The 24,593-nt window shown below is 45.3% G+C and overlaps 1 protein-coding gene across 3 annotated transcripts; it reads left to right on the top strand.

Moving 5' to 3' along the window:
* Positions 1-3,368: 3,368 nt before the first annotated feature.
* Positions 3,369-20,461, top strand: PTGES3L (prostaglandin E synthase 3 like). Of its 3 annotated transcripts, none has more exons than XM_066586561.1 (9): positions 3,369-3,477; positions 6,275-6,310; positions 6,583-6,649; positions 13,236-13,334; positions 13,777-13,866; positions 16,063-16,125; positions 16,856-16,914; positions 19,171-19,210; positions 20,351-20,461. In XM_066586561.1, the coding sequence occupies exons 1-8, from the start codon at positions 3,473-3,475 to the stop codon at positions 19,208-19,210; spliced, it is 459 nt and encodes a 152-aa protein (XP_066442658.1). In that variant the 5' UTR covers positions 3,369-3,472; the 3' UTR covers positions 20,351-20,461. The 3 variants fall into 3 exon arrangements, with proteins under 3 accessions (XP_066442658.1, XP_066442657.1, XP_066442659.1); XM_066586560.1 differs by having other exon boundaries at positions 6,275-6,388; XM_066586562.1 differs by lacking the exon at positions 16,856-16,914 and having other exon boundaries at positions 6,275-6,388.
* Positions 20,462-24,593: the final 4,132 nt, after the last annotated feature.

Genomic DNA, 24,593 nt, shown 5'->3' with positions numbered 1-24,593 from the left:
GCTGGGAACTGCAGTGGTCTGCCCCTTGAAGTAGCGGCGCTCACGTGCTGTCCCGAGCTTCTGCGGAGGCGCCCGCTGACGGCAACTCCGCTCCACTGCCTTCAACAGCTGTCACGGGTGCCCCTGCTGAGAGAAGCATGGGGAGCAGAGTAGCCATCAGCGGCACCTCCCCCCCTCGCGCTCCAGGGCCGACAATGCAGATAGGCACCGTCCGTAGGGCGATGGAGCGCAGGGTATGGATGGGCAGGACTTGCAGCCGGGAGCACAGAGGGGAGGCTGCCAGTGGGGGGAGACTTTTTGCCTGCATGTGCAGGACTTGTGTATGGGAGCGCAGAGGGGAGGACGCCGGTAGGGGGAGGGAGACTTTTGCCATGGGATTTAGGGTTAGGGTTACATTATTAGTGAGCCTAACGGTGAAACTAATTCTAACCCTTCATCCCACTACAAAAGTCCTTCCATGCTGCTTTCGGCCCTCTGAGCTCTGCTTGGGTCGCCACCCAATCGGAAGCTATGGGTGTGACAGGGGCGTTCATCAATCTCAGCCCTGTCAAACCCCTAGCTTCCGGTGACGTTAAGGTACACCAGTATCGTGACCGCCATCGTAGTTTCCCTGTGGTCTCCCCGTCAACGATGGGCGTCCCGCTCAGTCTGACACACATAAATCCTTATTAAGCCATGCCTGTGGCAGGGTTTAATAGGCAACATTGAAAAGTACCAAGCACTGTGATGCTGAAGCATATAGTTCAAATGATCGCCACTTCAAGTCCCTTGTGGGGACTGTAACAAAACTGCAGGTGTGGTCAGAGAGGGAAGGTATATTTCCCCTAGATTCCTCACCTATGTGTGGTAATAGGGACTGTCCATCTGCTGGCTAATTAATCCAGTGGGTGGATATTTAAGAGCAGCTCAGAGTACAGGGAGTTGTTCAACCTGGGGGAGACAGAAATGCCACTCTGTGTGGGCTATGGACTGTGAGTATGGCCTCCTGCACACGGGCAGATTTGCATCCGCCTTCGGATTTCATAGCAAATACCACCCTATAGCATGCTATGGAAGTACAGGATTTCATCTCCACGAGTAGAAATTGATTGCGATTTTCCGCTCGCGGAGTACAAATCGTGGCATGCTGCGATTCTGTGCAGGCACTGCAGAAGTATTGTGGGATCCGCGTCATTGCCTAGCGCCAGCGCCTACTGCGCAATCGGACCGAAGCGATGTCCGGTACGTCCGCAGCAGAGAAAAAAAGACAGCGGACAGGTATGCAGGGGGAATCACACATGCGGGGTCCAACCCGCCCCTGTACAGAAGGCCTAAGGTTGCTAAAACCCAGTGACTTTTGTGAAGTGATAGAGAGGAATCTTCATATAATAATTAGAGCCAGACACAAGTGTAGTGGCCCACAGTTAGTAGAGTCCCTCCATAATGTTATATGTTTGTGTCGTGTAACGGTCTTGTCAGTGTCTTACCTGTAGTGTGTATTGCACTTCTGCAGCACTGAATGGGATAATATCTGGGTTATGTCTGGAAAATGTATCTGGTTGCTTGTCATGTGACTATGTTTGATATATGTGGATGCAAGTGAGTAGTAATAGTTTTGTCAGAGTCTGAGAGAGCCACACTACAGACACTGATCAGTCTGTGTGTGGAGGATGGAAGAGGCTGAGCGACATCCTTCAGCTGGGCCTGGGTCTACTCTACCCAGAATGTACCAGTGCTACTATTATATCACCGAGGAGGAGAGAGGGAGAAAGGCACCTGCAGCGTGAGTGTTGACCGGTAGAGAGTTGGAGAGAAATAGAGTCGCCGGGAGCAAGATCACACAGATAACTAAGACTGTGGATTGTCTGGCTAACGCTGAGAAGTCCTCCCTGTCACACCACCTTCTAGAAGTGTAATATGTGCCAATTTACTGGTTTTGTTGGAACTTTGTTGGAGACAAAGTAAACGGACATTAACAACTGTTCCCGGCTTGTCCATGAAAGTTTTCTCTGTGTGTATGGACTGTTTTATTACAACATCCAGTTTTACCACAGAGGACGGAACGCTGGCGTCACGAGTGACAAAAGAGACTCAAGGTAAGTTCCAGTTGCTTTTTCCTGTGGTTTCCCCAAGCAGTAACTTGGACGGGTCCCGAGCTACCCCCGGGGAGGAGATGGTAGAGCCACCGTGACATAATCCTCATCTACCCTGCCTTCTCCTCGGCTGCGGGCCCCGCTCCTCGGACGCTGCACAAGGTTTTTTGTTTCTGTTCATTTTGTTGTGCAATTGTACTGAATAAAAGTCTGACAAAGCGTCAGTTAAACCACATTCCTGGCTGCTAGATTGCATGTTTTTGTAGAAGACACATGACCTTTTGCTTCAACAAAGGCAATCCCAAACTGATCCCCTCACAATTGGTGGAGGATGTGGGCAAAGAGCAACAAATACCACCCAGCAGGCTGCAATCAGAGAACAACAAACTACTAATGCAGCTCTGTAGGAGGCGAACCACTTATTGATGGCACAACTGGGCTTGTTAATGGAGGCTGGAAATAAGTACCTTTAAGAGCTACAGGATGTGGTACAGTGCAATACTTCGCTCATAATGCAAGAACGTTGTGCTGAGGCATGCGCAATTGTACTTACGCCTAAGGCTGGGCTCAAATAGGTTGAATTCCGCATGTGGGAGGCCTGCAGCAGATTCCGGTTGCGAGCTAGCCCGATCACCCTTTGTACCTGATTTTTCTGTATTGCGAATGGCTGCAGCAGCTCGCAATTGGTCATGCACAGTACATTTCTTTTTTCAATGTTTGTATTGCCTGCGCCATTGCTAAGCAATGACACAGGTACCCGCAGCCCATACACAATGTTACTTGCATATGGGCTACAGGTCTGGCGGTCTCCATGGACTCGTAGTCTGCAGCAAAATAGAGAATGCTGTGATTTTTCTTCCACTCGCGGAATACGCAATTCAAATCCGCGAGTAAGAAAAAAAAAATGCAAAAGTTCATGCCTTTTAATGCCTGAGTTTGCCGCGGACGCCGATTGTGGGTTCCGCAAATGGCATCCTGTATGTGAGTCCCCGCCTAAGACTGTCATTTATGGCGTAAGTTGTACCATCAGAGGTGAACCTAACAAGCTAATATCCTGGAATATCCAGATACATCTGATATTAAATCCTAGTTACTATAAACAATTATAAAGCACCTATAAAGCACTACCAGGATATTTACCCTGGATGTCGGTGTAGTACAGCACACGGCCGGCTTGAGGAATACTCTAGAAGACAGTAGAGTCTTCCTACTACACTGACAGACCCTTCTAATGTTTCCAAAGGGGAGGGGAGAGATAGGGCGAACAGCAGCTGTTCCTAAAAATAGTCAGACTTGGGAGTGATACCGGTTGTAGTCACAGAAGTGCTTGTAGTCCCTCATCTACCACAGGAGCTGATCCATCTTCCCGAAGAGCCCTACGTGGATTTCATAGGAATATCATGAGGTAAATTAAGGAAAGACTGCAAGAAGTTAGCATTATATACGCTGTGTTATAGTCAGGCCGGGCCGCAGCAATGCTTTATACAAGCTACACCAGATCAGAGGGAAGATATTAGAAATATTACTCAATGCCAGAGTGTTAGGTCCTCAGTGCCGGAGGAATGCTGCTCTTCCCGACTGCGTCTGGCTCTGTAGACGCAGCGCCTTCCGTCTTAGGTAGATGCTCACAACATGCAACTCTGATGTATCCCAGTGAGATGCGTCACCCATAGGGCCATATATAGCAGTATACGTCATCTATACGGTCCCACTATAACAAAAAAACGTTTACTGCACGGTTTCCTCTTTTTTTTTTTTGCAGTAGCCCTCCTATTTAGGATCACTTTTCTATACATTTGAAAAAAAAGGTATACTGGCTCATCGGAGGGGAAAAGGGCGCTCTATCGGGTCAAGGGTGCCCTATGGATATGTTTATTGTATACAGAAGGAACTTTTTCTAGCATATGTGTTAAATATCGGGAGTCATGTGCACTGAGTGCTTTTAGGGTATGATCACACATGGCGGAGTAAATCCACATGTGACTTCATTGCAGATTTCAGTGTAAATGCTACTAATTGAATGAAATCTATAGTGAAAGTTCATTGCTCTTCCGTGACACAGCGTGCTGCAGATTTGAAAGTCTACAGTGTGTTTATTTTCCATTTCGGATTTCTTGCACTGGACGAAAAAGGGGCTTGTTGAGACCCAATTTACTTATATTATACTGTACATTGTTGTGGAATTTCAGCTCGCAGGGATCCGAATGCTGAGATCCCCAGCGATCGCTAAAGTGAAGGGGCAGAAGCGCTAATCTGGCCCCACCGATCGAATCTGTTAACAAATTAACATGACATATTAAAAGTTTGTTTTTTTCACGCTTAGTTACATTTAAGATCTGTTAACACTGAGGCAGAAATGCTGCAGAAGGTCAACGGTAGAAATTCTATTTCATCATCCCAAACCATTTGACTGCGTACTTGCAGCTGATTTTAGAAGACACAGCGCTCTGAAGTCTTTGGCTGTCCGCACTGTCATCACCCGCCAGCCTCTAGTGAACTCAGTGCCGCTGGTCAGGTGATGCGGATGAGATCAGTGGCGCTGTGCTCAGTACAGGCTGCCGGGTAGCGGGTGAAGGAGTGCGCTGACAGCTGAAGACTTCGGAGGAGAGCGCTGTGTTTAATAAAGTCTAATTTTCTGATACTTCTAATGGACACAGGATCAGCTTCTTAAACGAGAGTTTGTTTTCATGATATGGCATAAAAAATATGGCTGTTCATCCACATTTAATCCTTTCCAATCCACTGTCTGACGTCTAAAGACATTCTGATTGAAGGCTGTACAGCTCCGATGTCGGAAGACGTCCAGCAGGGTATTCTTACTGTAGATTACTGGCCACTCTGTTGTCAGGGGCCTCTCCAGCATGTCCCATACGCAGTACTGGCTCTAGCCAGCAGATGGTGCCATTGTATAATGGCAGAAAAAGAACCCCCCCCCCCTCCCCTTAGGAAACCCTGAATCCAAAATTGGATTGCAAAGGGTTAAAGAGGAGTGATTTTTATATGTGGTGGAAGTGATAGTGTGTTACCAAAAGGGTTCCCCGAGGGATCAGCTGGGTCTTTCACTGAAGGGCCTGCTAGCAGAGTCTCAACTGACGGCCCGCTGTAATTGTGGAAACTGCAACACTGGTACTGCAGGCTATACCGCACATAGTGGGCCTGGGCACTCGGCTGGCAAAGTGTAGCAAAAGGCCTCCAACTGGGCGACGACAAAGCAAGTTGTGACCTGTCCGTGCTTGAGATGTCTTGCATTTGCAGAACAGGAGAAAACACTCACAGTATGGCCCAATTCACACGTGTATATACATAGTTGCGCGCACATGAGCGTATCGTTTTAGCAGATCAGACAATGCTTTTTTTGCATGTGCATTGGCGTATTTTACTGTATGATTTGCGCACACAAGGCATGAGCATTTGTGCACGGCAAAAAAACATGCATAGATTAAAATGGCTATTTAGTCTAATGAGTTCCGGTTGTGCTCTTTTTGTTGCACAATTAAGCAGTGTTTCATGCACCTCCTAGTGTATTTTGCATGCCCACTGACTTCTTTGGGGATTTTTGGTGCACAAATGCGCAAAAAAAATTGAGCATGCTTCGTTTTTATTGCATGACCAAAAAGTGCAGAAAAATATGCGCATGTGAATGAACCCATTGAAGTCAATGGGTACTATTTTCTGTGCATTACGTGCGTAAATGCGCTTGTGTAGAGGAGGTCTAAGGAAGTTGTCACAGATCCTTCAATTTAAAGGTGAGCAAACTGGCAGCTGGACACTGGAGAGAGGCAGACATGAAGTTCTCCAGATGTTGCAAAACTTACTCCGGCTTCATATGTCAACACACTTCTTCTCAGCAGCAATCTATGTAGCGGTTCAGCAGACGTAGCAGCCACCTGCAGCCTATAATAAACACTATATATATATATATATATATATATGGAACAAAATAAGTGGATCATACCAGTGTCTGGCCAACTTACAGTGCATTAGCTACCCAATATTCAGCAGTAAGAGGGTGTACAGGTCTTCCCCCCTCTATTACACCGTAAGTCTTAAGATTGCAGTTCCCCTTCTTGTTTCCCCTGAACCGTCACCCTACCGTTACTGACCTCCCGTATTGACATTTTCCACAAGACTAATGTCAGAGTAAACTGTACATGAAAGTATTTATGTTAAAACCTTGTATTTTGCATGTTCTTTATTTCAAGGCAACCTGCTAAAGTCCTTTGGTATGACCGGGCAAGGTACGTGTATCTGGAGTTCTGCGTTGAGAATAGCCGGGATGTTAAGGTGGACATAGACGACTATAAGGTCACTTTCAGGTGGGTATTCGATATTGTTTAAAAAGATGGTCAACCGGTTCCCTATAGACATTCCAGTTAATTGGCCACAATATCCAATGCAAGCAGTGCCTGTGGTGTATAGTAGTGATTGTGGAGTGGGGTCAATGCATTCTTCATAAAACTAGAATCATTGGAGTAACCGGAGCCTTTTCTCCTCTTGTTTTTCTGCACAGCTGTCTAAATGAGGATAACATTCAGATGTATAATGAGATTGTGGTGTATGACAGAATACAATCCAAGGTAAGGAGACATTGGTACTTCTAAATACAAAAACAAGCAGCTTGCCTAAATGCAACAGGGCAATCCTTCCACTAGTCTGCTGAAAGCATGTGTAGAGCCTTGGCTAGCTGCAAGTCCAAGCAGCAGAGAATATACTTCAAGAAAAAGGATAAGTTGCCAGCTTCGTGTGATTGTTCTCAGTGAGAGAAACCAAGTAATCTTGTAGATATGATACCTTTTAATGGCTAACAAAAATACATGATGTTAAAGCAAGCTTTCAGGGATACCTCACCCCCTTCGTCAGGCTATTGAATGAAACTAGCTTAGATGGCACATAATTATAACATACAGATGCAGAGGGGAGGGGAACACACTCCTCTTGATCTAAATAAATTCATTCATAAGCCTGACAAAGGGGCCGAAGATTCATTCCCACAAGCCCTCGAGATAATAAATCTCTTCTCCCAATACTCTGGACTATATATAAATTGGTCCAAATCAGCCATAATGTATACATCCCGAAACCCAATCACAATCCCTGGTGTGCTTACCAGTGGACTAATAGAAGTATCCAAATTTAAATATTTGGGAATAAACAGTACAAGATCATGAAAACACAATAAAGGAAAATATAGACCTATTATACGATCTAATAAATGCTAAGGTTAAAATCTGGTCTGGATTGCCTCTCTCGGTAGCTGGCCACATAAATCTGGTCAAGATGGTAAACCAACCTAAATGCCTATACTCTTTACAACACACCTCGGTCAAAGTCCCAGAAAAATTCTCCCTGATTATTAGATTTATATGAGGTCCGTCCAGATCTAAACTAAAACTCACTAGTCTACAAAGATCCAAACAACAAGCTGGAATAGCACTATCTGACTTTAAGGGTGAAGTCACACGAACGTATATCGGCTCTGTTTTCACGCCGAGCCGATATACGTTGTCCTCGTGTGCAGGGGGGGGGGAGGATGGAAGAGCCAAGTGCAGGAACTGAGCTCCCGCCCCCCTCTCTGCTTCCTCTCCGCCCCTCTGCACTATTTGCAATGGGGAGAGGTGGGGCGGGGCTAATTCTCGAAACTTAGCCCCGCCCCACCTCTTCCCATTACAAATAGTGCAGAGGGGAGGAGAGGGGGCCGGGAGCTCAGTTTCTGCTCCTGGCTCTTCCATCCTCCCCCCCTGCACACGAGGACAACGTGTATCGGCTCGGCGTGAAAACCGAGCCGATATACTTTCTTGTGACTTCACCCTAAGCTATATTATTTAGCGGGACAGCTGAGAAACCTCCGATCTTGATTTGCTAAAGAAATACCACTGACTGATCATTATTTGGCCAGCGAGGTGGCGGGACAAAACTTGATTGGCTTTTTGGAACATCCAGAAAATACTAAATCATCAAAACTTATTGCATTGCATAAACTAGCATTATCAATATGGCAAATGGCCAAAAAGAATCAACAATATACCGATATAATGACTAATACACCTTTATGGGGAAACCCCACCCTGACATCGATACAGACACTGCAAGACATTGGATATTGGAAGGCACTGGGGGTAGAGATATTGGGTGATGTATACAAGGATAACATAATGTTATCCTACATGCAACTACGGGAGAGGTTACAAACCCCAGAATTACAAATTTTTAGATATTTTCAGTTGAGACACGCTATGAATGCTCAATTTCCATCAAACGTCATTAGAATATCTAAATACCCAATAGTGGGGATCCTTAAGACACAAGGACCCAGAGGACTGATATCATTGCTATATACACATCTGCTATCAGCCAAAATGGACCATGAACCATTGTCAGTATACGATAAATGGAAAAACGACATTCCCACACTGACAACAGAAGATTAGCAAGAAGCAATGGGGTCACATCTACTAGTATCACCAGCAATTAAAGGGGTTGTCCCGCGCCGAAACGGGTTTTTTTTTTTTTCAATAGCCCCCCCGTTCGGCGTGAGACAAACCCGATGCAGGGGTTAAAAAAGAAAACCGGATAGTGCTTACCTGAATCCCCGCGCTCCGGTGACTTCTTACTTACCTTGTGAAGATGGCCGCCGGGATCTTCACCCTCGGTGGACCGCAGGGCTTCTGTGCGGTCCATTGCCGATTCCAGCCTCCTGATTGGCTGGAATCGGCACGTGACGGGGCACAGCTACAAGGAGCCGCTCTCCGGCACGAGCGGCCCCATTCAGAAAAGAAGAAGACCGGACTGCGCAAGCGCGTCTAATCCGGCGATTAGACGCTGAAAATTAGACGGCACCATGGAGACGAGGACGCTAGCAACGGAACAGGTAAGTGAATAACTTCTGTATGGCTCATAATTAATGCACAATGTACATTACAAAGTGCAATAATATGGCCATACAGAAGTGCTGAACCCCACTTGCTTTCGTGGGACAACCCCTTTAACAACAAACTCATTCAATTATATATAATACACCGAGCATATTTAACACCAGTCCGTCTCAACAAAATGGGCAGAACCAATACAACATCTTGCCATAGGTGCCACCAGACAAACGCTGACTTCTGGCATTTAATGTGGGAGTGTACTTATGTTAAAACCTTCTGGGAAGAAGTTACCACCTTTATTTCTGGACTACTACCAGTCCCTCTGGAGCTAAATCCCAAAATGGCGATATTAGGGCTGATAGATGAAGAAGCATGGACCCACTATGACAAAATATTTATCAGGGAGACACTATTTATAGCTAGGAAGACGGTGGCTATGAGATTGATGGCAACAAGACCGCCCTCCGTCTCATAATGGATGAGAATGGGTAACACAATAATTCTATACGAAAAAGTAATATATCAACACAGAGGATGCCCGGATAAATTTGAGAAAATATGGGGTTTATGGACAAACTCGCACAACACACTATAAGTAGAATAAAGTTCAGTTCAATAAATAAGGAATTAGAGATGAGTGAACCTACTCGGCCACGCCCCTTTTTCACCCAAGCGCCGCGATTTTCGAGTACTTCCGTACTCGGGTGAAAAGATTCGGGGGGCGCCGTGGGTGAGTGGGGGTTGCAGCAGGGAGTGGGGGGGAGAGGGAGAGAGAGAGGGCTCCCCCCTGTTCCCCGCTGCTACCCCCCGCTCCGCCACGCCTTTCCCTCGCCCCCCGGGGCCCCCCGAATCTTTTCACCCGAGTACGGAAGTACTCGAAAATCGCGGTGCTCGATCGAGTAATTACTCGAAATGAGTAGGTTCACTCATCTCTATAAGGAATAAATAAATAAACATACACAATGAACCAAGCATATCAAAAGGTTTTACTTTTTCTTTTATTTTGTTTTAAATGTTAACTACTACAAATGATGTTGTACTGGAAAACTATGATGTAAGATACAGAACAAATAAGAAATGCACTACTCGAAATTGATTGTAATAACTGTTTAGTAATATGTTAATAAAACGAAGTTTAAAAAAAAGCCTGACAAAGGGGGTGAGATATCCTCGAAAGCTCGCCGTAACATCATGTATTTTTGTTAGGCATTAAAAGGTATCATATCTACAAGATTACTTGGTTTCTCTTACTGGGAACAATCACACATTGTTCTACTGGCTAACACGGCACCAAACCTTTTTTTTCGAGTTGCCAGCTTCTTCGCACAACTTCTTTCTTTATTAGAAATTCATATTTAGAGCACAAGACACATAGATAAAACCGCTTGGACGCAGTGACGCGTTTCGCCAGCAACTTCTGCCTTTGTTAAAGCTGACTAAACAAGGAAATACAATGGTTTTAAAAGATTAAAAACAGCTGAATATCTTTGGTTCTTAATGTTGACCAGCTGTGTCACTCCCCTCCACTTACACATGGATACCACATCTCCTCTAGGCTGCCTGTCCACGGGCGTTGCGGAGTATTGCTAGCGATACTCAGCTACCCGGGAGCAGGGGAGAGAACTGTCAGTTCTCTGCTGTGAGCCTATCTGACAGATAGGCTCACTGCGGAGAATCACGGCATGACACGATTTGAATCCTGCAAGCCGAGAATCACTATGATTCTCCGCTCATGGACAGGGGGCTGCGCTTTGCATAGCTGCACTTTCCGCGGATAACGCAATGCAGCAACGCCCGTGGACAGGCAGCCTTACCGAAGCATCTTTTTGAAATAGTCTGCAATTTGCCATGTTCTTGCATGCCTATAGAAAGCTTATTTACCACATTTGATACAATATAAGATAAAGCCTTGTTGATGTAATGGGCTAGTTGACAACAACCTCCCTCTGAGTAGAAGATAAGATCATAAGGCTGGGGTCACACGGGACATATTCCCGGTGGAAATCTCGCAGTTTTGCCGCAGCGAAAAAAAATGCGAGATTTCCGCCAGGAAAGCGCAGCTTCAAAACCCGGGGCACTTAGCCGCGGGTTTTGAAGCAGCTTGGCCGCATGCTTTTCCATTGCAGTTGGCGCTCTCATAGAGGAGAGCGCAGCCACAACTGCTTCTGCCAGATTCGCCATCCCGTGTGAACAAGATTATTGACGAATCTCGTCCTCATATCTGGGTTATCCCGAGATGGAATTTCCGTGGCAAATCCACCCTGTGAGAACCCAGACTAATGCCTCAACGCAGCAAAAAAAATGTTCTTAAGCTGGATTTTAATATATATACAATAAATCAGTTTTATTATTCATTCCTCTATGATACCTTGTATCTAACTTGAGGATTCAAAATGCCTCTCCCTTTAAGACTTTGTATAGACTCTCCTAAGGCCTTAGTCAGACGGGCGATTTTTCGCGCGATTTGCGGATCGCATGACGGATGCGCATCCGCAAATCGCGTGACCGGTGCGCGCAAGTCGCCCGCAAATCGCCCGAAAATCTGCTCCTAGCCGCGTTTCATTAGAAATGGGCCGGAGCTGTCCAGCGCATTGCATTCAATGGAGACGGCAATACAGCCGTCTCCATTGAAAGCAATGCGCTGCGGGCGAGCCCGGGATGAATTGTCGGTAAGGGCTTAAATATATAAGCCCTTACCTGCAATCCATCCTAAAATGTGTTAAAATAAAAAAAAATTATATACTCACCTTCTGCCGGCAGCCGGAGCTCCGCGCGGCCGTCCTGCAGGGGGTGTGAGTCAGACCTGCCCCCTGATTGGCTCAGCGCTGAGCCAATCAGAGGCATGCCTCACTCACACCCATTCATGAATTCATGAATGGATGTGAGTCAGACCTGCCCCCTGATTGGCTCAGCGCTGAGAGGCAGCAGTCACTCACCCATTCATGAATTCATGAATGGGTGTGTGAGTGTTTTCAGCCTCTGATTGGTCAGGGCTGTGACCAATCAGTGGCAGATCATTCAGCAGGCGGCGATTTTAAAGCCCCGCCGGCTGAATAGTGCCAAGAAGCAGTTCAGGAGAACTGACAGCGGCCGCGGCTGGACTCCGGCTGCAGCGGAAAGGTGAGTATACAATTTTTTTTTATTTTAACACATTTTAGGATGAATTGCAGGGAAGGGCTTATATATTTAACCCCTTCCCGACAATTCACCCCGCGCACGCCGGCATCCCATTGCTTTCAATGGAGCGGCTGTATTGCCGCTCCATTGAATTCAATGGGCAAACATCGTTCTTCTCTGCCACAGCTGTTACAGCTGTGGCAGAGAAGAATGATTTGTCTTCTATATGTTCTCAATGGGGTCGGCGCTGCTGCCGCCGGCCCCATTGAGCGCATATACAGAAGAGAACAGGAATCGCAGATCGCAGATAGGTGCGATCTGCGATTTTTTAATTTTTTTTTTTGTTCTATAATTTATCGGACAAGCGCATAAAAAGCGCTCATGTGTCCGATACCATTGCAAAGCAATGGTTTTAAAAAATCGCCGGACGCATGCGCATGCGCAAATCGCGGCTAAAAACGCCCGTCTGACTAAGGCCTAAGAGAGTTTCTGGGTTAAATGCTACCATATCTGCCATAGGCTTCAGTGGAGAGGGCCATGTGTCTCCTATGTGCGGCTGCTATGGGGTCGTGTTTACGTATTAGGCAGGTATCAGTAAGAATGCTTTAAAAAAATAGTGTTAATAGTTTTTTGGTCAATGAACAAAAAGTGAATGACCAAAAAAGAAATAAAGATCAACTGAATATTTGGTGTGACCATCCTTTGTCTTCAAAAGAGCATCAATTCATCTAGGTACACTTGCACACAATTTTTTAAAGAATTTGTCAGGGAGGTTGTTCCAAACGTCTTGGAGAACCATAGATCTTCTGTGGATGTCGGCTTGCTCAAATCCTTCTGTCCCTTCATGTAATCCCAAGCAGACTGGATGATGCTGAGGTCAGGGCTCTGGGGAGCCATATCAACACTTCCAGGACTCCCTGTTCTTCCTTACACTGAAGATAGTTCTTAATGACATTGGCTGTATATTTGGGGTCGTTGTCCTGATTCAGAATAAATTTGGAGTCAATCAGACGCAGTCGATATTTGAAAAAAATTCTTAGCTTGGAGCATTTTTTCCACTCCCGTTGAAAACCTTTACACAGAATTGTTTCCTATAACATTTTTAGCCCAAAGGCCCCATCGGCCTTAATCCACCCCATTGTAAGCAATGTTTAGTGACCAATATTTCTACATTTAGGATTCCAGAGAAAGACGTTCCGACCGGTCCATTACTTGCTTCCTCAGGAAGTGGAAGGAGAAAGTGGCTTGGCCAAGACTAACCAAGGACAATCAGAAGGTGGTATCTGATTAATAATTATGTGATGGTGGTAGTTTGAGATTCGCCTGAACCTTGGAACCAGGACTAGTGGCATCATACTAAGGGCTTCTTCACTCGAGCGTGATTGTGTGCCGTTATGTGGCCGCATAACAGGACATAACGAAACCATGGATTTCTATGGTTTCATTTTCATTAGCGGTATTCTCGCCCGCCAGATCTATCTTCCCACAGTTTTTTTTTTCAAACTCGCACGCTATAGCACAGAGTTTGAAAACCCCATTCATGCACAGCTGTGATGTTTTTGCCCTAAGTTGTATCATTGTGCCGCTCATCACACTATATTTATCCGAAATTGAATTCTTTCCAATTTTTCCCTTTGCACATACTGCCATAGATATATGGGGAGATGTAACATGCATTACTATTGTCTAATAACTGGTTTATGGTCTTCTGTCTGTAGCCTGGCTGGTTGTTTGTAGACTTTGACAACTGGAGAGACTGGGATACAGAAGAGGAAGCAGAAATGGCGTTAACAGAACATTATATGGATGTAAGTCATATATCCAGCATGTTATTACACCTATTACAGTATTTACACCTAGGCACTAACCTTGAGCACGCCTCCATGAAGGGTATGTTCACACGTGGCAGACTCTGTGCAGTGGATTTAAGTGCAAATCCATATCAAATTCTGTACCTTTTGATTTGGATTTCAATTAAAGGGGTGAAGTCTGCTGTGGATCCGTGTCAAAATACGCCCAAATGGTGCAGAGTTTAATGCGGCTTTTGGTGCAGATTTTCCACTGCATGTTAATATACCCTTAGGTTATGTTCACACGTGGCAGAAAAATCTGCAACACTTCCACATCAAAATCTGCACAATCGGTGGTACCGACTTTGACTCCAAATCTTCTCTCACCTCGTAGTACTGAACGCTCACTGCCAGTACCAAAAGTGCACACTGCCATACAGCATCCTCTACTGAGCCTCGCCGGTGTGGATTTTGTTGCAGCTTTTGATGTGCAAATGTTGTGGAAAATCCGCACGCTTGGGCCCAATGTCCACTTGCACGCATGGATTCCACTGCTGAATCCGGTAGTGGAATCCAGCCGTATCCGCGCAGTGGGAGAAAAAAACGTTTTCTCACCTACCCGGCTCTCCTCTGCGCCAGCCGGATCTTTTTTCTTCAGCACGGCAGATGCGTCCGGACGTGGCGGCGACGTGCCGGACGCATGCATAGTGCTTTTTTTTAATGTTCTGCTTTCCCGTGGATCCGCTGCACAGCCAAAATGACAGCTATGGATACGACGGCTTCCATTGACTTCAATGGCAGCCGTCCCACAATATCCGCGGCCAAAATGGAGCATGCTGTGACTTTCTCCCGCAGCGCCCGGTTTGCATGCCGACAGAAAATGGCATCCGCATGCTTTTAAATAGTTTGCGGACGCTAATGCAACCCTATAGACGGCTTTGATTTGCAAATCAAAGATTCGAGTGGACATTGGACCTTAAGCTCCATTTATCCATTTAATTTCCTAGCAGATCAGGAAGGGTATCGTTTCTTCTTAGGGAGATCGCCTAGAAGATGTCATGAGACTTATAAGGCCACCCATGCTACTCTAGGAAATATGAAAATTAGAAGATGAAACAATACCTCTGCAGTGCCACCTATTGGAAGGCAGCATTCCTGCTAGTCAATCTCTGAATTTTTAATCAAACCGTATAACAGTGTCCGGGAATTTTAAGCCAAAACAAGAGTAACCATACACAGACAGCTATTTCGGGGTGTTTGCCCCTCATCAGTGTGCAGTAGGTTTCTGGCTTGGCTAGTGTGAGACCTATGACATGGGTCAGGAAGGGTATCATTTTTCCCTACAGAAAGCACGTATTTCCAAGAGGAGCATGGATGGCCGTATGTCTCCTCACACACTTTCTAGCTGCTCTCTTAAAGGAGAAACGATACCCTTCTTGAGCCACGTCAATAGGCCTCTATGCCCGAAACAGCTGTCTGTGTATGGTTTTTGGCTTTGGCTTACAATTCACAGTCATTGTTATAAGACTTGTTTTAAAAAGTCAGACATGGAATGCTGCCTTCCAATAGGTGACGTTGCAGAGGTATTGTTCTATCTTCCCATTTGTATATCTACCAGTAGCTCACACAGCATTCTTTCCACCCCCCACCCCCACTCATGCGGTGTCCGCTCATGTTCTACCCTTTCCCCGCTCACCACACAATGTCCCATCATGTTCCCCATCTTCACACACCACAGTGTCCTGTCATGTTTCTCTCTCCACCCTCACTCATAAATGTCCTTCTCATGTGTTAGTCCCCACTTACATCACGGTGTCCCTCTCATGTACCATCTACCTGTCCCTGAAAGTGTCCAGCTTATGTCGCCCTCCCCCATAGGGGGAGCTGGAGGACTGGAGAAGAGGTCAGTGTCTCCTGTTGCCGATGGGGGTAGCACTGTCCTATGATTCCTGCTACTATTTACTGCCTGTGGGGCTGCCGCCCTGCCTGGACATCCTAGTCACTGCACCTGCAGGGCAAATACAGGGCCTGATTACATTGCATGACCTTGTAAGACTGTGTCACACTGGTGTTTAGGTTCCATTCTGCTGGATCTCATTCATGCAATGGGATCTCTTAGGATTCTTTACACTACAATCTGAACAAAACCTCAAATTTACAAGATAAATGTATACACAGCACTGAAAATTAATGGATTAATATTTTGTTCCTCAGATGATCAACAACGTGAAGGAGAAGGGAGCACCTCCTAGTATGGACGACCTGGATGACTTGGATGTGAGTATATCATAGTAGTAAATAAGCTGTATATCATTCATAGCGTACAAGTAGTGCAGTTCAGGAGTATTTCCAACTTTTAGTGTTATAGCATAACTTAGTGTGATTGTTCTCAGCAAGAGAAACCAAGTAATCTTGTAGATATAATACATTTCAATGGCTAACAAAAATACATGATGTTATAGCAAGCTTTCGGACCTACTCGGGGTTGTTTCTCAGGTTCATGGAGTAGATCTCAAGAAACATGCATTTATACATACAAATGAACAGGCACAGACCTGGTGTGATTCATTTGCACTTAAATCAATGCCATAACAGTATGAAAAAGCACAGACATGAAGTGATTAATTTGCACTTAAAATAATACCAGTACAAGATGGGTAGAGGAATAAATATGTAAGTAGTTCGCTGATAATGGATGTAAAAGTTTTATGGTCTCTGAATTTGTGTTAGGTGGTCACCAGGCCAGCTGTGTTATCTTTGCTACAGATTTTTCATATTCTTCACTGGTGTAGACAACCCCCTCCGATATTCATTCCATTCAGAGAATGTCAAAGGTAGTAATAAATTTGCACTCCTAGATTCTCCTGTGACGTAGAGATTTGCCTTTTAATATTGTAACTCACATATGTTCTATGTTGTGTCCGTGACTAGAGAAAAGCTCTGCCGCAGGCAATTCTGTCTTTCTTTCTTTAATTCTGTGGCGATGACATCCCATCCTCGCTTTCAGTTTCTCTCCTGTTTCCCCAACATAAAGGCCCCAACAGGACATTTACTGCACAGGATCAGGTACACCACATCAGACGTGGAACATGTGAATGTCCCAGGGGTCTTATAGTCCTGCTGTGTGTTGGGGATCCGTATCCTGTCCGCAGTCAGTATATGTGAGCAGGTCTTGCAGCTCCTTACATTATAGGGATAAGTTCCTTTTTGTGTGTAAGAGGGCAATGCACTCCTCATTATAAAGTTCCTCAAATTTGAAGGTTGCTTGTAACACAGAAGCAGAGGGTCCGGGAGTATGGTTTTCAGACGGTCATCCTTGTGTAGGTATGGTGGAGTTTCTTTGTGGTTTTCCTTAGTACCTCCAGCTGCGGATTGTAGGTCACTACTAGAGGTACACGATTGTTTTCTTCCTTCCCTTTGTATCCGAGCAGCTGATTTCTGGGTATCCTGGTGGCTCTGGTGATTTGGTCATCAATTGAGGTTGGATGGTAGCCCTGATTTATAAATGTATTTTTATGATGGCATAAATGTTCCTCTCTGTCTGTTGGGTTGGAGCAGATCTGGTTTTATCTGATGACCTAGCTGTGGACGATGGACTTTTAGATGTGTTTAGGATGGGAACTGTCCCATCTGAGGTATGTGGGCCAAACAATTGGTTTTCGATAGAGGGATGTCTGTATTGAGTTGTTTGAAATTTTTATGGTGGTGTCCAAAAAGTAGATTTCTGTATACGAGTAGCTTAATGTCAGGTTTATGGTCGGGGGGAATGCATTGAATCTCTCACGGAATTTTATTAGTTCTTGTTCGGTGTTGGTCCAGATAATTATGATGTCATCAATGTAGCGGAGGTAGGCCAATGGTTTGCTGGAGCAGGAGGCCAGAAAGTCGCTCTCCAGATTTGCCATGAAAAGGTTGGCATATTGCGGTGCCATTTTACTGCCCATGGCAGTCCCGGTGAGTTGCAGGAATAGCTCTTTGACAAAGGAGAAATAATTGTGTGTGAGGATGTGTCTTGTGAGTTGTAACACTGATCCATTGGACTCAAGGTGTGTCTGGCAGGTGGTCAGTCCGTCTTTGTGTGGGAGAATGAGGATTCCACATCCATGGTGGCCAGGATGGCACCACAGGGGAGACGACCTATGGCTGACAGTTTGTTCAGTAGGTCTGTAGTGTCCTGCAAGTAGATGGTTGTATTCTTCACCATTGTTTTCAGGACACCTTCTACCCGTCCTGAGATTTTTTTCAGTGAGGGTTCCCACAACTGAGATAATTGGCCTCCCTGGGTTGCCAGCTTTGTGTAGTTTTAGAAGCATGTAGAATACACCAACTCTGGGGCTCTCCAGTATCAAGTCCAAACGTTTTGTGGAGCCCACAGACAGGCTTCTGATGACCCTTCTCAATTCCCTCACATATTGTTGAGTCGGGTCTTGATCCAGTCTGCTGTAGTATCCGGTGTCTGTTAGCTGTCTGTCTGCTTCTTTCATATAGTCTGATGTCTTCATGAAGACTATAGCACCACCTTTATCTTAATAGTGATCTCCTTGTTGTTTTACCTAACAGAGCATATACTTGGGGTATGCAATAACATTGTCACTGGTTGGGTCTAATGTCTTGGAAAACCTCTTATCTAGAGAACAAAGTGATAACAGGTTTAAGTGGATGACACTGTGGTAGGAAGCCAGGAGTACAATGGTGCAGGAGAAATCAGCCACCCCTCCATTTGAAAGTTTGTGGGGGTGCAAGTAGTCAGACCCCATTGGTCCCTAAGTGATAGCATATCCATGTATCGTAGTAGGAGAACCACTGACAGAGCTGTTTATATTAGAACATCTAGAAGATTATGATGCCCTGCTGTAGAGGACATAGTACATCTGTACAAAGTAAATAACTCCCGGATAAGGAGAGAAGGTCCATGACACTGTATGTAATAAGGTCATATTCACATCTGCGTCTGAGGATCTATTTGGAGCTTTCAGTGCCGATCTGGTACAAAATTCGGGACCTAACAGTACGGCGGACTGCGCTGTTTCATTGCAGAAAATGTTTACAGCATGGCCGGAACCTGACAGAAACCATTATAGTCATTGTTCTGTCGGGTGCTGTTTGGGTACCGGGTATGCTAGATCTCATGATTCTGGTATCCTATAACACTACTGAGCATCAGATATTATACCAGAGATGTAAATGCGTCTGAGTAATGATCCCTTCTTTTACCTGCTTAGACTCTGGAAAATAGTTTTTTCTTATTAAATACAATAAGGTTAAAGTAGACTAGATGAGAGAATCTAAAAGGAAATACTAATAATTCATGTCTTTTACCAGGATGATGTATGACCTGTGTATCAGCCTTTCCCTATTATAGGTGAGTTGTCTTTATTTCTTTATCAACAAAGGTCACTGTTTTGCTATTAAGGGGAATCAGAGGTGTAGGAGGCCATTTACATTTCATCTTTTACTACATCTCTGGGTTCAGTCCAGGGGTTATCCATAAATCTCTTGAAAACAAGATTCAGATGAAACATCATGGCAGGACCATGGACTAATGCATATGGGAAGATGGAACAATACTGCTGCAGTGCCACCTATTGGAAGGCAACATTCCTGCAAGTCAATGTCAGACTTTTTAAACAAACCTTATAACAATGACTGAGAACTGTAAGTCAAAGCCAGAATAACCATACACAGACAGCTGTTTTGGGCATCAGTGTGCAGTAGGTTTCTGGCTTCTGATGTGGGTCAGGAAGGGTATCGTTTGCTCACACACCTTCTAGGTATTCTCCTTTTCGAGAACCATAGACTGTCATTGCCCAAATGGTCACCAATAAGGTTTCTGATTGAGCAGCTTTCTATTCATTTCCATCATTTGTGTTAGAGAGAATAACATGGTCAACTATGTTATTCTCGGAATGGACAACTGCTCAAATGGAGACCTTATTAGTCTCCATGTGATCAACAGAAGACAATTGTTCTGTCTCTGAGCTTGGACTGAATCCTGTTTTCAGGTCTTTACAAGTAACCCTGGAAAAGAAACCCCGGCCAGAAGGTAAAAATCGAATTATGAATGCCTCCAACTTGAAGCTTTTGGGTCCCAATGAAAAGTCCTTAAGAGGGTTTCTACATACCACATGGTATAATACTGGTGTCTTCTTATGTGGTAGAGGGGGCATATAAAACTCCTCAAGTATCGGTGTCTGGATGTGACTTCTATCTCTGCACACCTTATAGACACTCCCCGGAGGGGATCAGGCACATGTTACACATAAAGGAAGAATCTTCCTGCACCTTTACCACCTGAAGTAAGAAGCACCTTCAGTACAGTAGGTGTATATGGTTTTGGTTTCATTCATTACTATGGAACCAACGCTGCAATTAGTTTGCAGTCTCAGGGTATCACAGTACAACACATGAGTTACACCAATGTTCTCAACCAACCAGATGAAATCTGGATCTATAGGATTTATATGCAATATAAGAATGAAGCCATGTGTATTTGTATTTTCAGAGTCCGTGTCACGACCTACGTAAATGAGGCTGAAGAAGGAAGAGTGAAGTTACTGTTTAATTCTTCCTTTTTGTAACTTTTTGTGTTTAGAATAAATCGTTTTTTTTCCAATGGTGTCTTCTTTTGAGAACTCATGGGATAGGCTAGCTGGGGTGTCATAACATGTGGGGCACCTCGTCTCAGGGAGGTGGGCCGGCCCATAAATCGGCTTTCAATGAACGACTTCTCAGTACTTTGTGTCATCTTCAAAAGCAAGATTATGTCACAACAAATGTCCTCTTTATTGCCTTCCCAGTCCTCAACCACCATATTTTGCAAGAAAAATGTTCACTTACTTTTATCTCACTTTTCCATTTTCGTTTCTCTGTTCAGAAACTGAAATAAACTGATTTGTTTTCTCTCCAGTGATTTTAATGGGCTTTAAAAAAAAACAAAAACGGAATGCTTGACGTTTTGCTTCAGTTTTTTTTGGACTGGAACAAAAACGCAGTCTGCTGCGATATTTAGGCTGGGTTCTCACATGGCTGAATCCCTTCGGAAATCTCGCGGTTTGGCCACAGCGAAAAACAGCGAGATGTCCGCCGGGAAAGCGCTGCTTTAAAACCCGCAGCACTTACCCATAGAGGAGAGCACGGCCGCAACGGAAGCTTTGCCGCGACGGATTGGCTGTCCAGTGTGGATGAGATTTTTCACAAATCTCATCCACATGGCTCGCTAATCGCGGGATTAGCAGCCACAGGCGGATTCGCCGCCGTGAAATTCAGAATTACGGAATTTCCACAGCAAATCCGCCCTGTGTGAACCCAGCCTTAGGGTGCATTCACACGAACGTATATCGGCTCGGTTTATACGCCGAGCCGATATACGTTGTCCTCGTGTGCAGAGGGGGGAGGATGGAAGAGCCAGGGCCAGGAACTGAGCTCCCGCCCCCTCTCTGCCTCCTCTCCGCCCCTCTTCACTATTTGCAATGAGAGGAGGCAGGACGGGGGTGGGGCTAAGGTACAGGAATTAGCCCCACCCCCGTCCCGCCTCTCCCCATTGCAAATAGTGCAGAGGGGCGGAGAGGAGGCAGAGAGGGGGCGGGAGCACAGTTCCTGCTCCTGGCTCTTCTATCCTCCCCCCTCTGCACACGAGGACAACGTATATCGGCTCGGCGTGAAAACCGAGCCGATATACGTTCGTGTGAATGCACCCGCAGGCTGCCTTCACATCTGCGCTGGAATCTCCGTTCAGAGGTTTCATCACAGATCCAGCACAAAATGCCCGAAGAAAAAGTGCTTCATGCTGGTCAGCTGGGCAGAAACTGAACGGACCCCATTATAGTCAACAGGGTCCATTCGGTGTTGTTCGGTTCCGTTAACCTGTTTGACCAGGGGATTTTATTTTTCCCCCGCACCGTTGCTAGGCGATGACACAGAATCCGCGACCTTTCCGGGACGTTTGTGCGGAATCTACAAGAAAATAAAAGATGCTGCGATTTAATTTCTGTGAACGGAAATCACAATCCCTGTCCACCCATGTGAGCGCACATAGCCAATGTTCTATTACACCGCGGATCATCAGTGCGGGCGACGCTTGCGGATTCCGCAATGCAAATTCGGTCTTGTGCAACGGTCCTTACTTTCTACTCTGGATCAGCACGATTACTAAAGTACCAAGTTTATATAGATTTTTTTTTTCACTACTTTAGCACAATTAAAAAAAAACCTTTTTCAATAAAAAGAATTCAATCTGTATCGCCGTATACTAAGACCCATGTTCATCTTTCTGGCAGTGGAGCTCTGTGAGGTCTTGTTTCTGGAGGGATAACTTATAGCTCTTATTCCTACCGGTTTGAGGACTTCGGCGTTTTAGTACATTTTTTGGGAGGCGAAAAAAAAAAAAGACAATTCTGGCATTACTTTTTAAAATTATTTTTATGACATTCACCAAGTGTGACAAATAAAATATTCATTGGTTGGCTTGTTACAAACGTTGTTATACCTATCCGTTGTTTTTTTTTTGGGGGGGGGGGGTATCTAATCCGTTTAAAATGGATTTTTGTGGCGATAAATTTAAACTTTATTTACATTTATATGAACACTATTTAATAGTCCCTGAAGAGCATTCATAGATGTGATGGTTCAGTTGCTAGAACAGTACACTGCATTACTTATGTAGTGCATTCTACGAAGCCTATGACAGCAGCCTATTAGATTTTATAGGAGGCAGGGCCTAATAGGCTGAGCTACATGGCAGGCTTTCTCAGGCTTTCTGCTGACATGGAAACCTATTGGTACCTTGTGATCGCACTATGGTGCTGATGGGTGAAACATGCTGCAGAGTCTATTATTTCAGAATGTAAGGGAATAAACTGCCAGGATCTGGAGTTTGCTGTTCCTGGCTGTTAGAGCAGGAGCCTGGCTATTAGTAGTCAACCGAACCGCCGCCTTAAAAAGATGTATGTGCAGGTTTAAAGCCCATTAGTGATCACAGTAAGGGTGACTACCCACTACAGTTTTTTTCCACTGTGAAATTCGCTGCGGTTTTTTTTTCTGCAGGGGTCTATGGGACTTGTAATGTTAAAATCACGATTTTGCGGTAAATTGCGATTTTGCGCAATAGCGACTTCAACATTACAAGTCCCATAGACCCCTGCAGAAAAAAAAACGCTGCAAATTTCGCAGTGAAAAAGAACTTTAGTGAGTAGTCACCCTAAAAGGAGTATCGGTGGTCACTAGAGATGAGCGAGCGTACTCGGTTCGGGTGTTTTTGCACTCGAGCACTGCTTTTTGCGAGTAACTGACTACTCGGACGAAAAGATTCGGGGGGCGGCATGGTAGAGCGGGGGGTAGCAGTGGGGAACAGGGGAGAGCTCTCCCCCCCCCCCCCGCCCCCCCTCTGCGACCCCCCCCCCCCCCCCGCTCATCCCCGGCGCCCCCCAAATCTTTTCGTCCGAGTAGTCAGTTACTCGCAAAAAGCGGTGCTCGAGTGCAAAAACACCCGAACCGAGTACGTTCGCTCATCTCTAGTGGTCACAAAGGAGTTAAATCAAATACTTTATTTGTAACAGCCGCATGTACCGGCTTGATTTGAAGCCCCACACATCCGTTACTTGCCACGGTCCTTCTTCAGGGTTCATAAATCCAGCCTCCAGGAAGTGCTGACTCTAATTGGTTCTTGAGTGCTGTGGCTCAGCCAATCAATGCAGCGTTCGATGAACTAATCACAGCCGTCACATTATGGGGCTCCTATTTTTCTCACTCACGCGCAAAAAAATGTATTGTAAATTTACCCAATTGGTTCTATTCTCCACTCTGACACACGTCTTTATCATCCTAGGGGGCGCACTTTTACAATCTGTATGTAGACAGACCACTAAGGCTGTACTCACACCGCTGAGGGCGATTTTGGTCAGCGAAAAACTGACAGCTTTCCATGCATATGGAAAAAAACTAGTTTTTATCCTGCGTTTTCTCTGCTCCGCATTTCCTGATTTTTTTTCCCCCCAACCTGCAATAAGAACACAACACAACTGTATGATAATCCCATGCTACGTGATCCCATAGAAAGTAATGGGCAGAAGAATCGCACAAAAATTGGACATGCAATAATTATTCTAACTTGGATGCTCAAGGTCTGCGAGTAAAATGGCGCGCATGAATTAACCCATTGAAGCAAGTGAGTTCTTTTCATGTGTGCGTTCTCTCTATCTCACCATTGGACAGAACTCTTGCATAAAAAAACTGTCCGTGTGATACAGCTTCACACTGACCATTTTCAGGCACACTCGGTACGGTTGCGAGGACGGAATTCTCACGCAGAAAAAAAAGACCGCGTTATTTTCAATGTGTTACTTTATAGGATCGATTTTTCTCTCGGACTGAGAATCAGAGATGGAAAGATGGCGGCACGTCCAATTATTGGGCGATTCTTGTTCAAACCCTGCCTCACACCCGCACGCCCCGCACTTGTTATTATATCTATTGGAAGCACGTAGCTAGTTTTACAAATGTGATAAACTTTTTTTAAAGTCCTGCTTTCCCGAGGTCCTGCAGCACGGACGCAGTGTCAGCTGCGTCTGTGTCGCGGGTCCGATGGCTTCTATTGACTTCAATAGAAGCAGTGGAAGCCATCCGCGCGGGAAAACAGCACAAAATCTAGCATGCTGCGGGTGTTGACAAGGATTCCCTATAGGCGAATCAGTTTTGATAATTTTATTTATGCCATGGACATGAGGCCTTAGACGGGTAGGAGAAAACTT

The sequence above is a fragment of the Eleutherodactylus coqui genome, chromosome 13 (assembly GCF_035609145.1).
Source record: "Eleutherodactylus coqui strain aEleCoq1 chromosome 13, aEleCoq1.hap1, whole genome shotgun sequence".
Classification (NCBI taxonomy): domain Eukaryota; kingdom Metazoa; phylum Chordata; class Amphibia; order Anura; family Eleutherodactylidae; genus Eleutherodactylus; species Eleutherodactylus coqui.
This window is presented reverse-complemented; position numbering and strand designations above follow the sequence as displayed.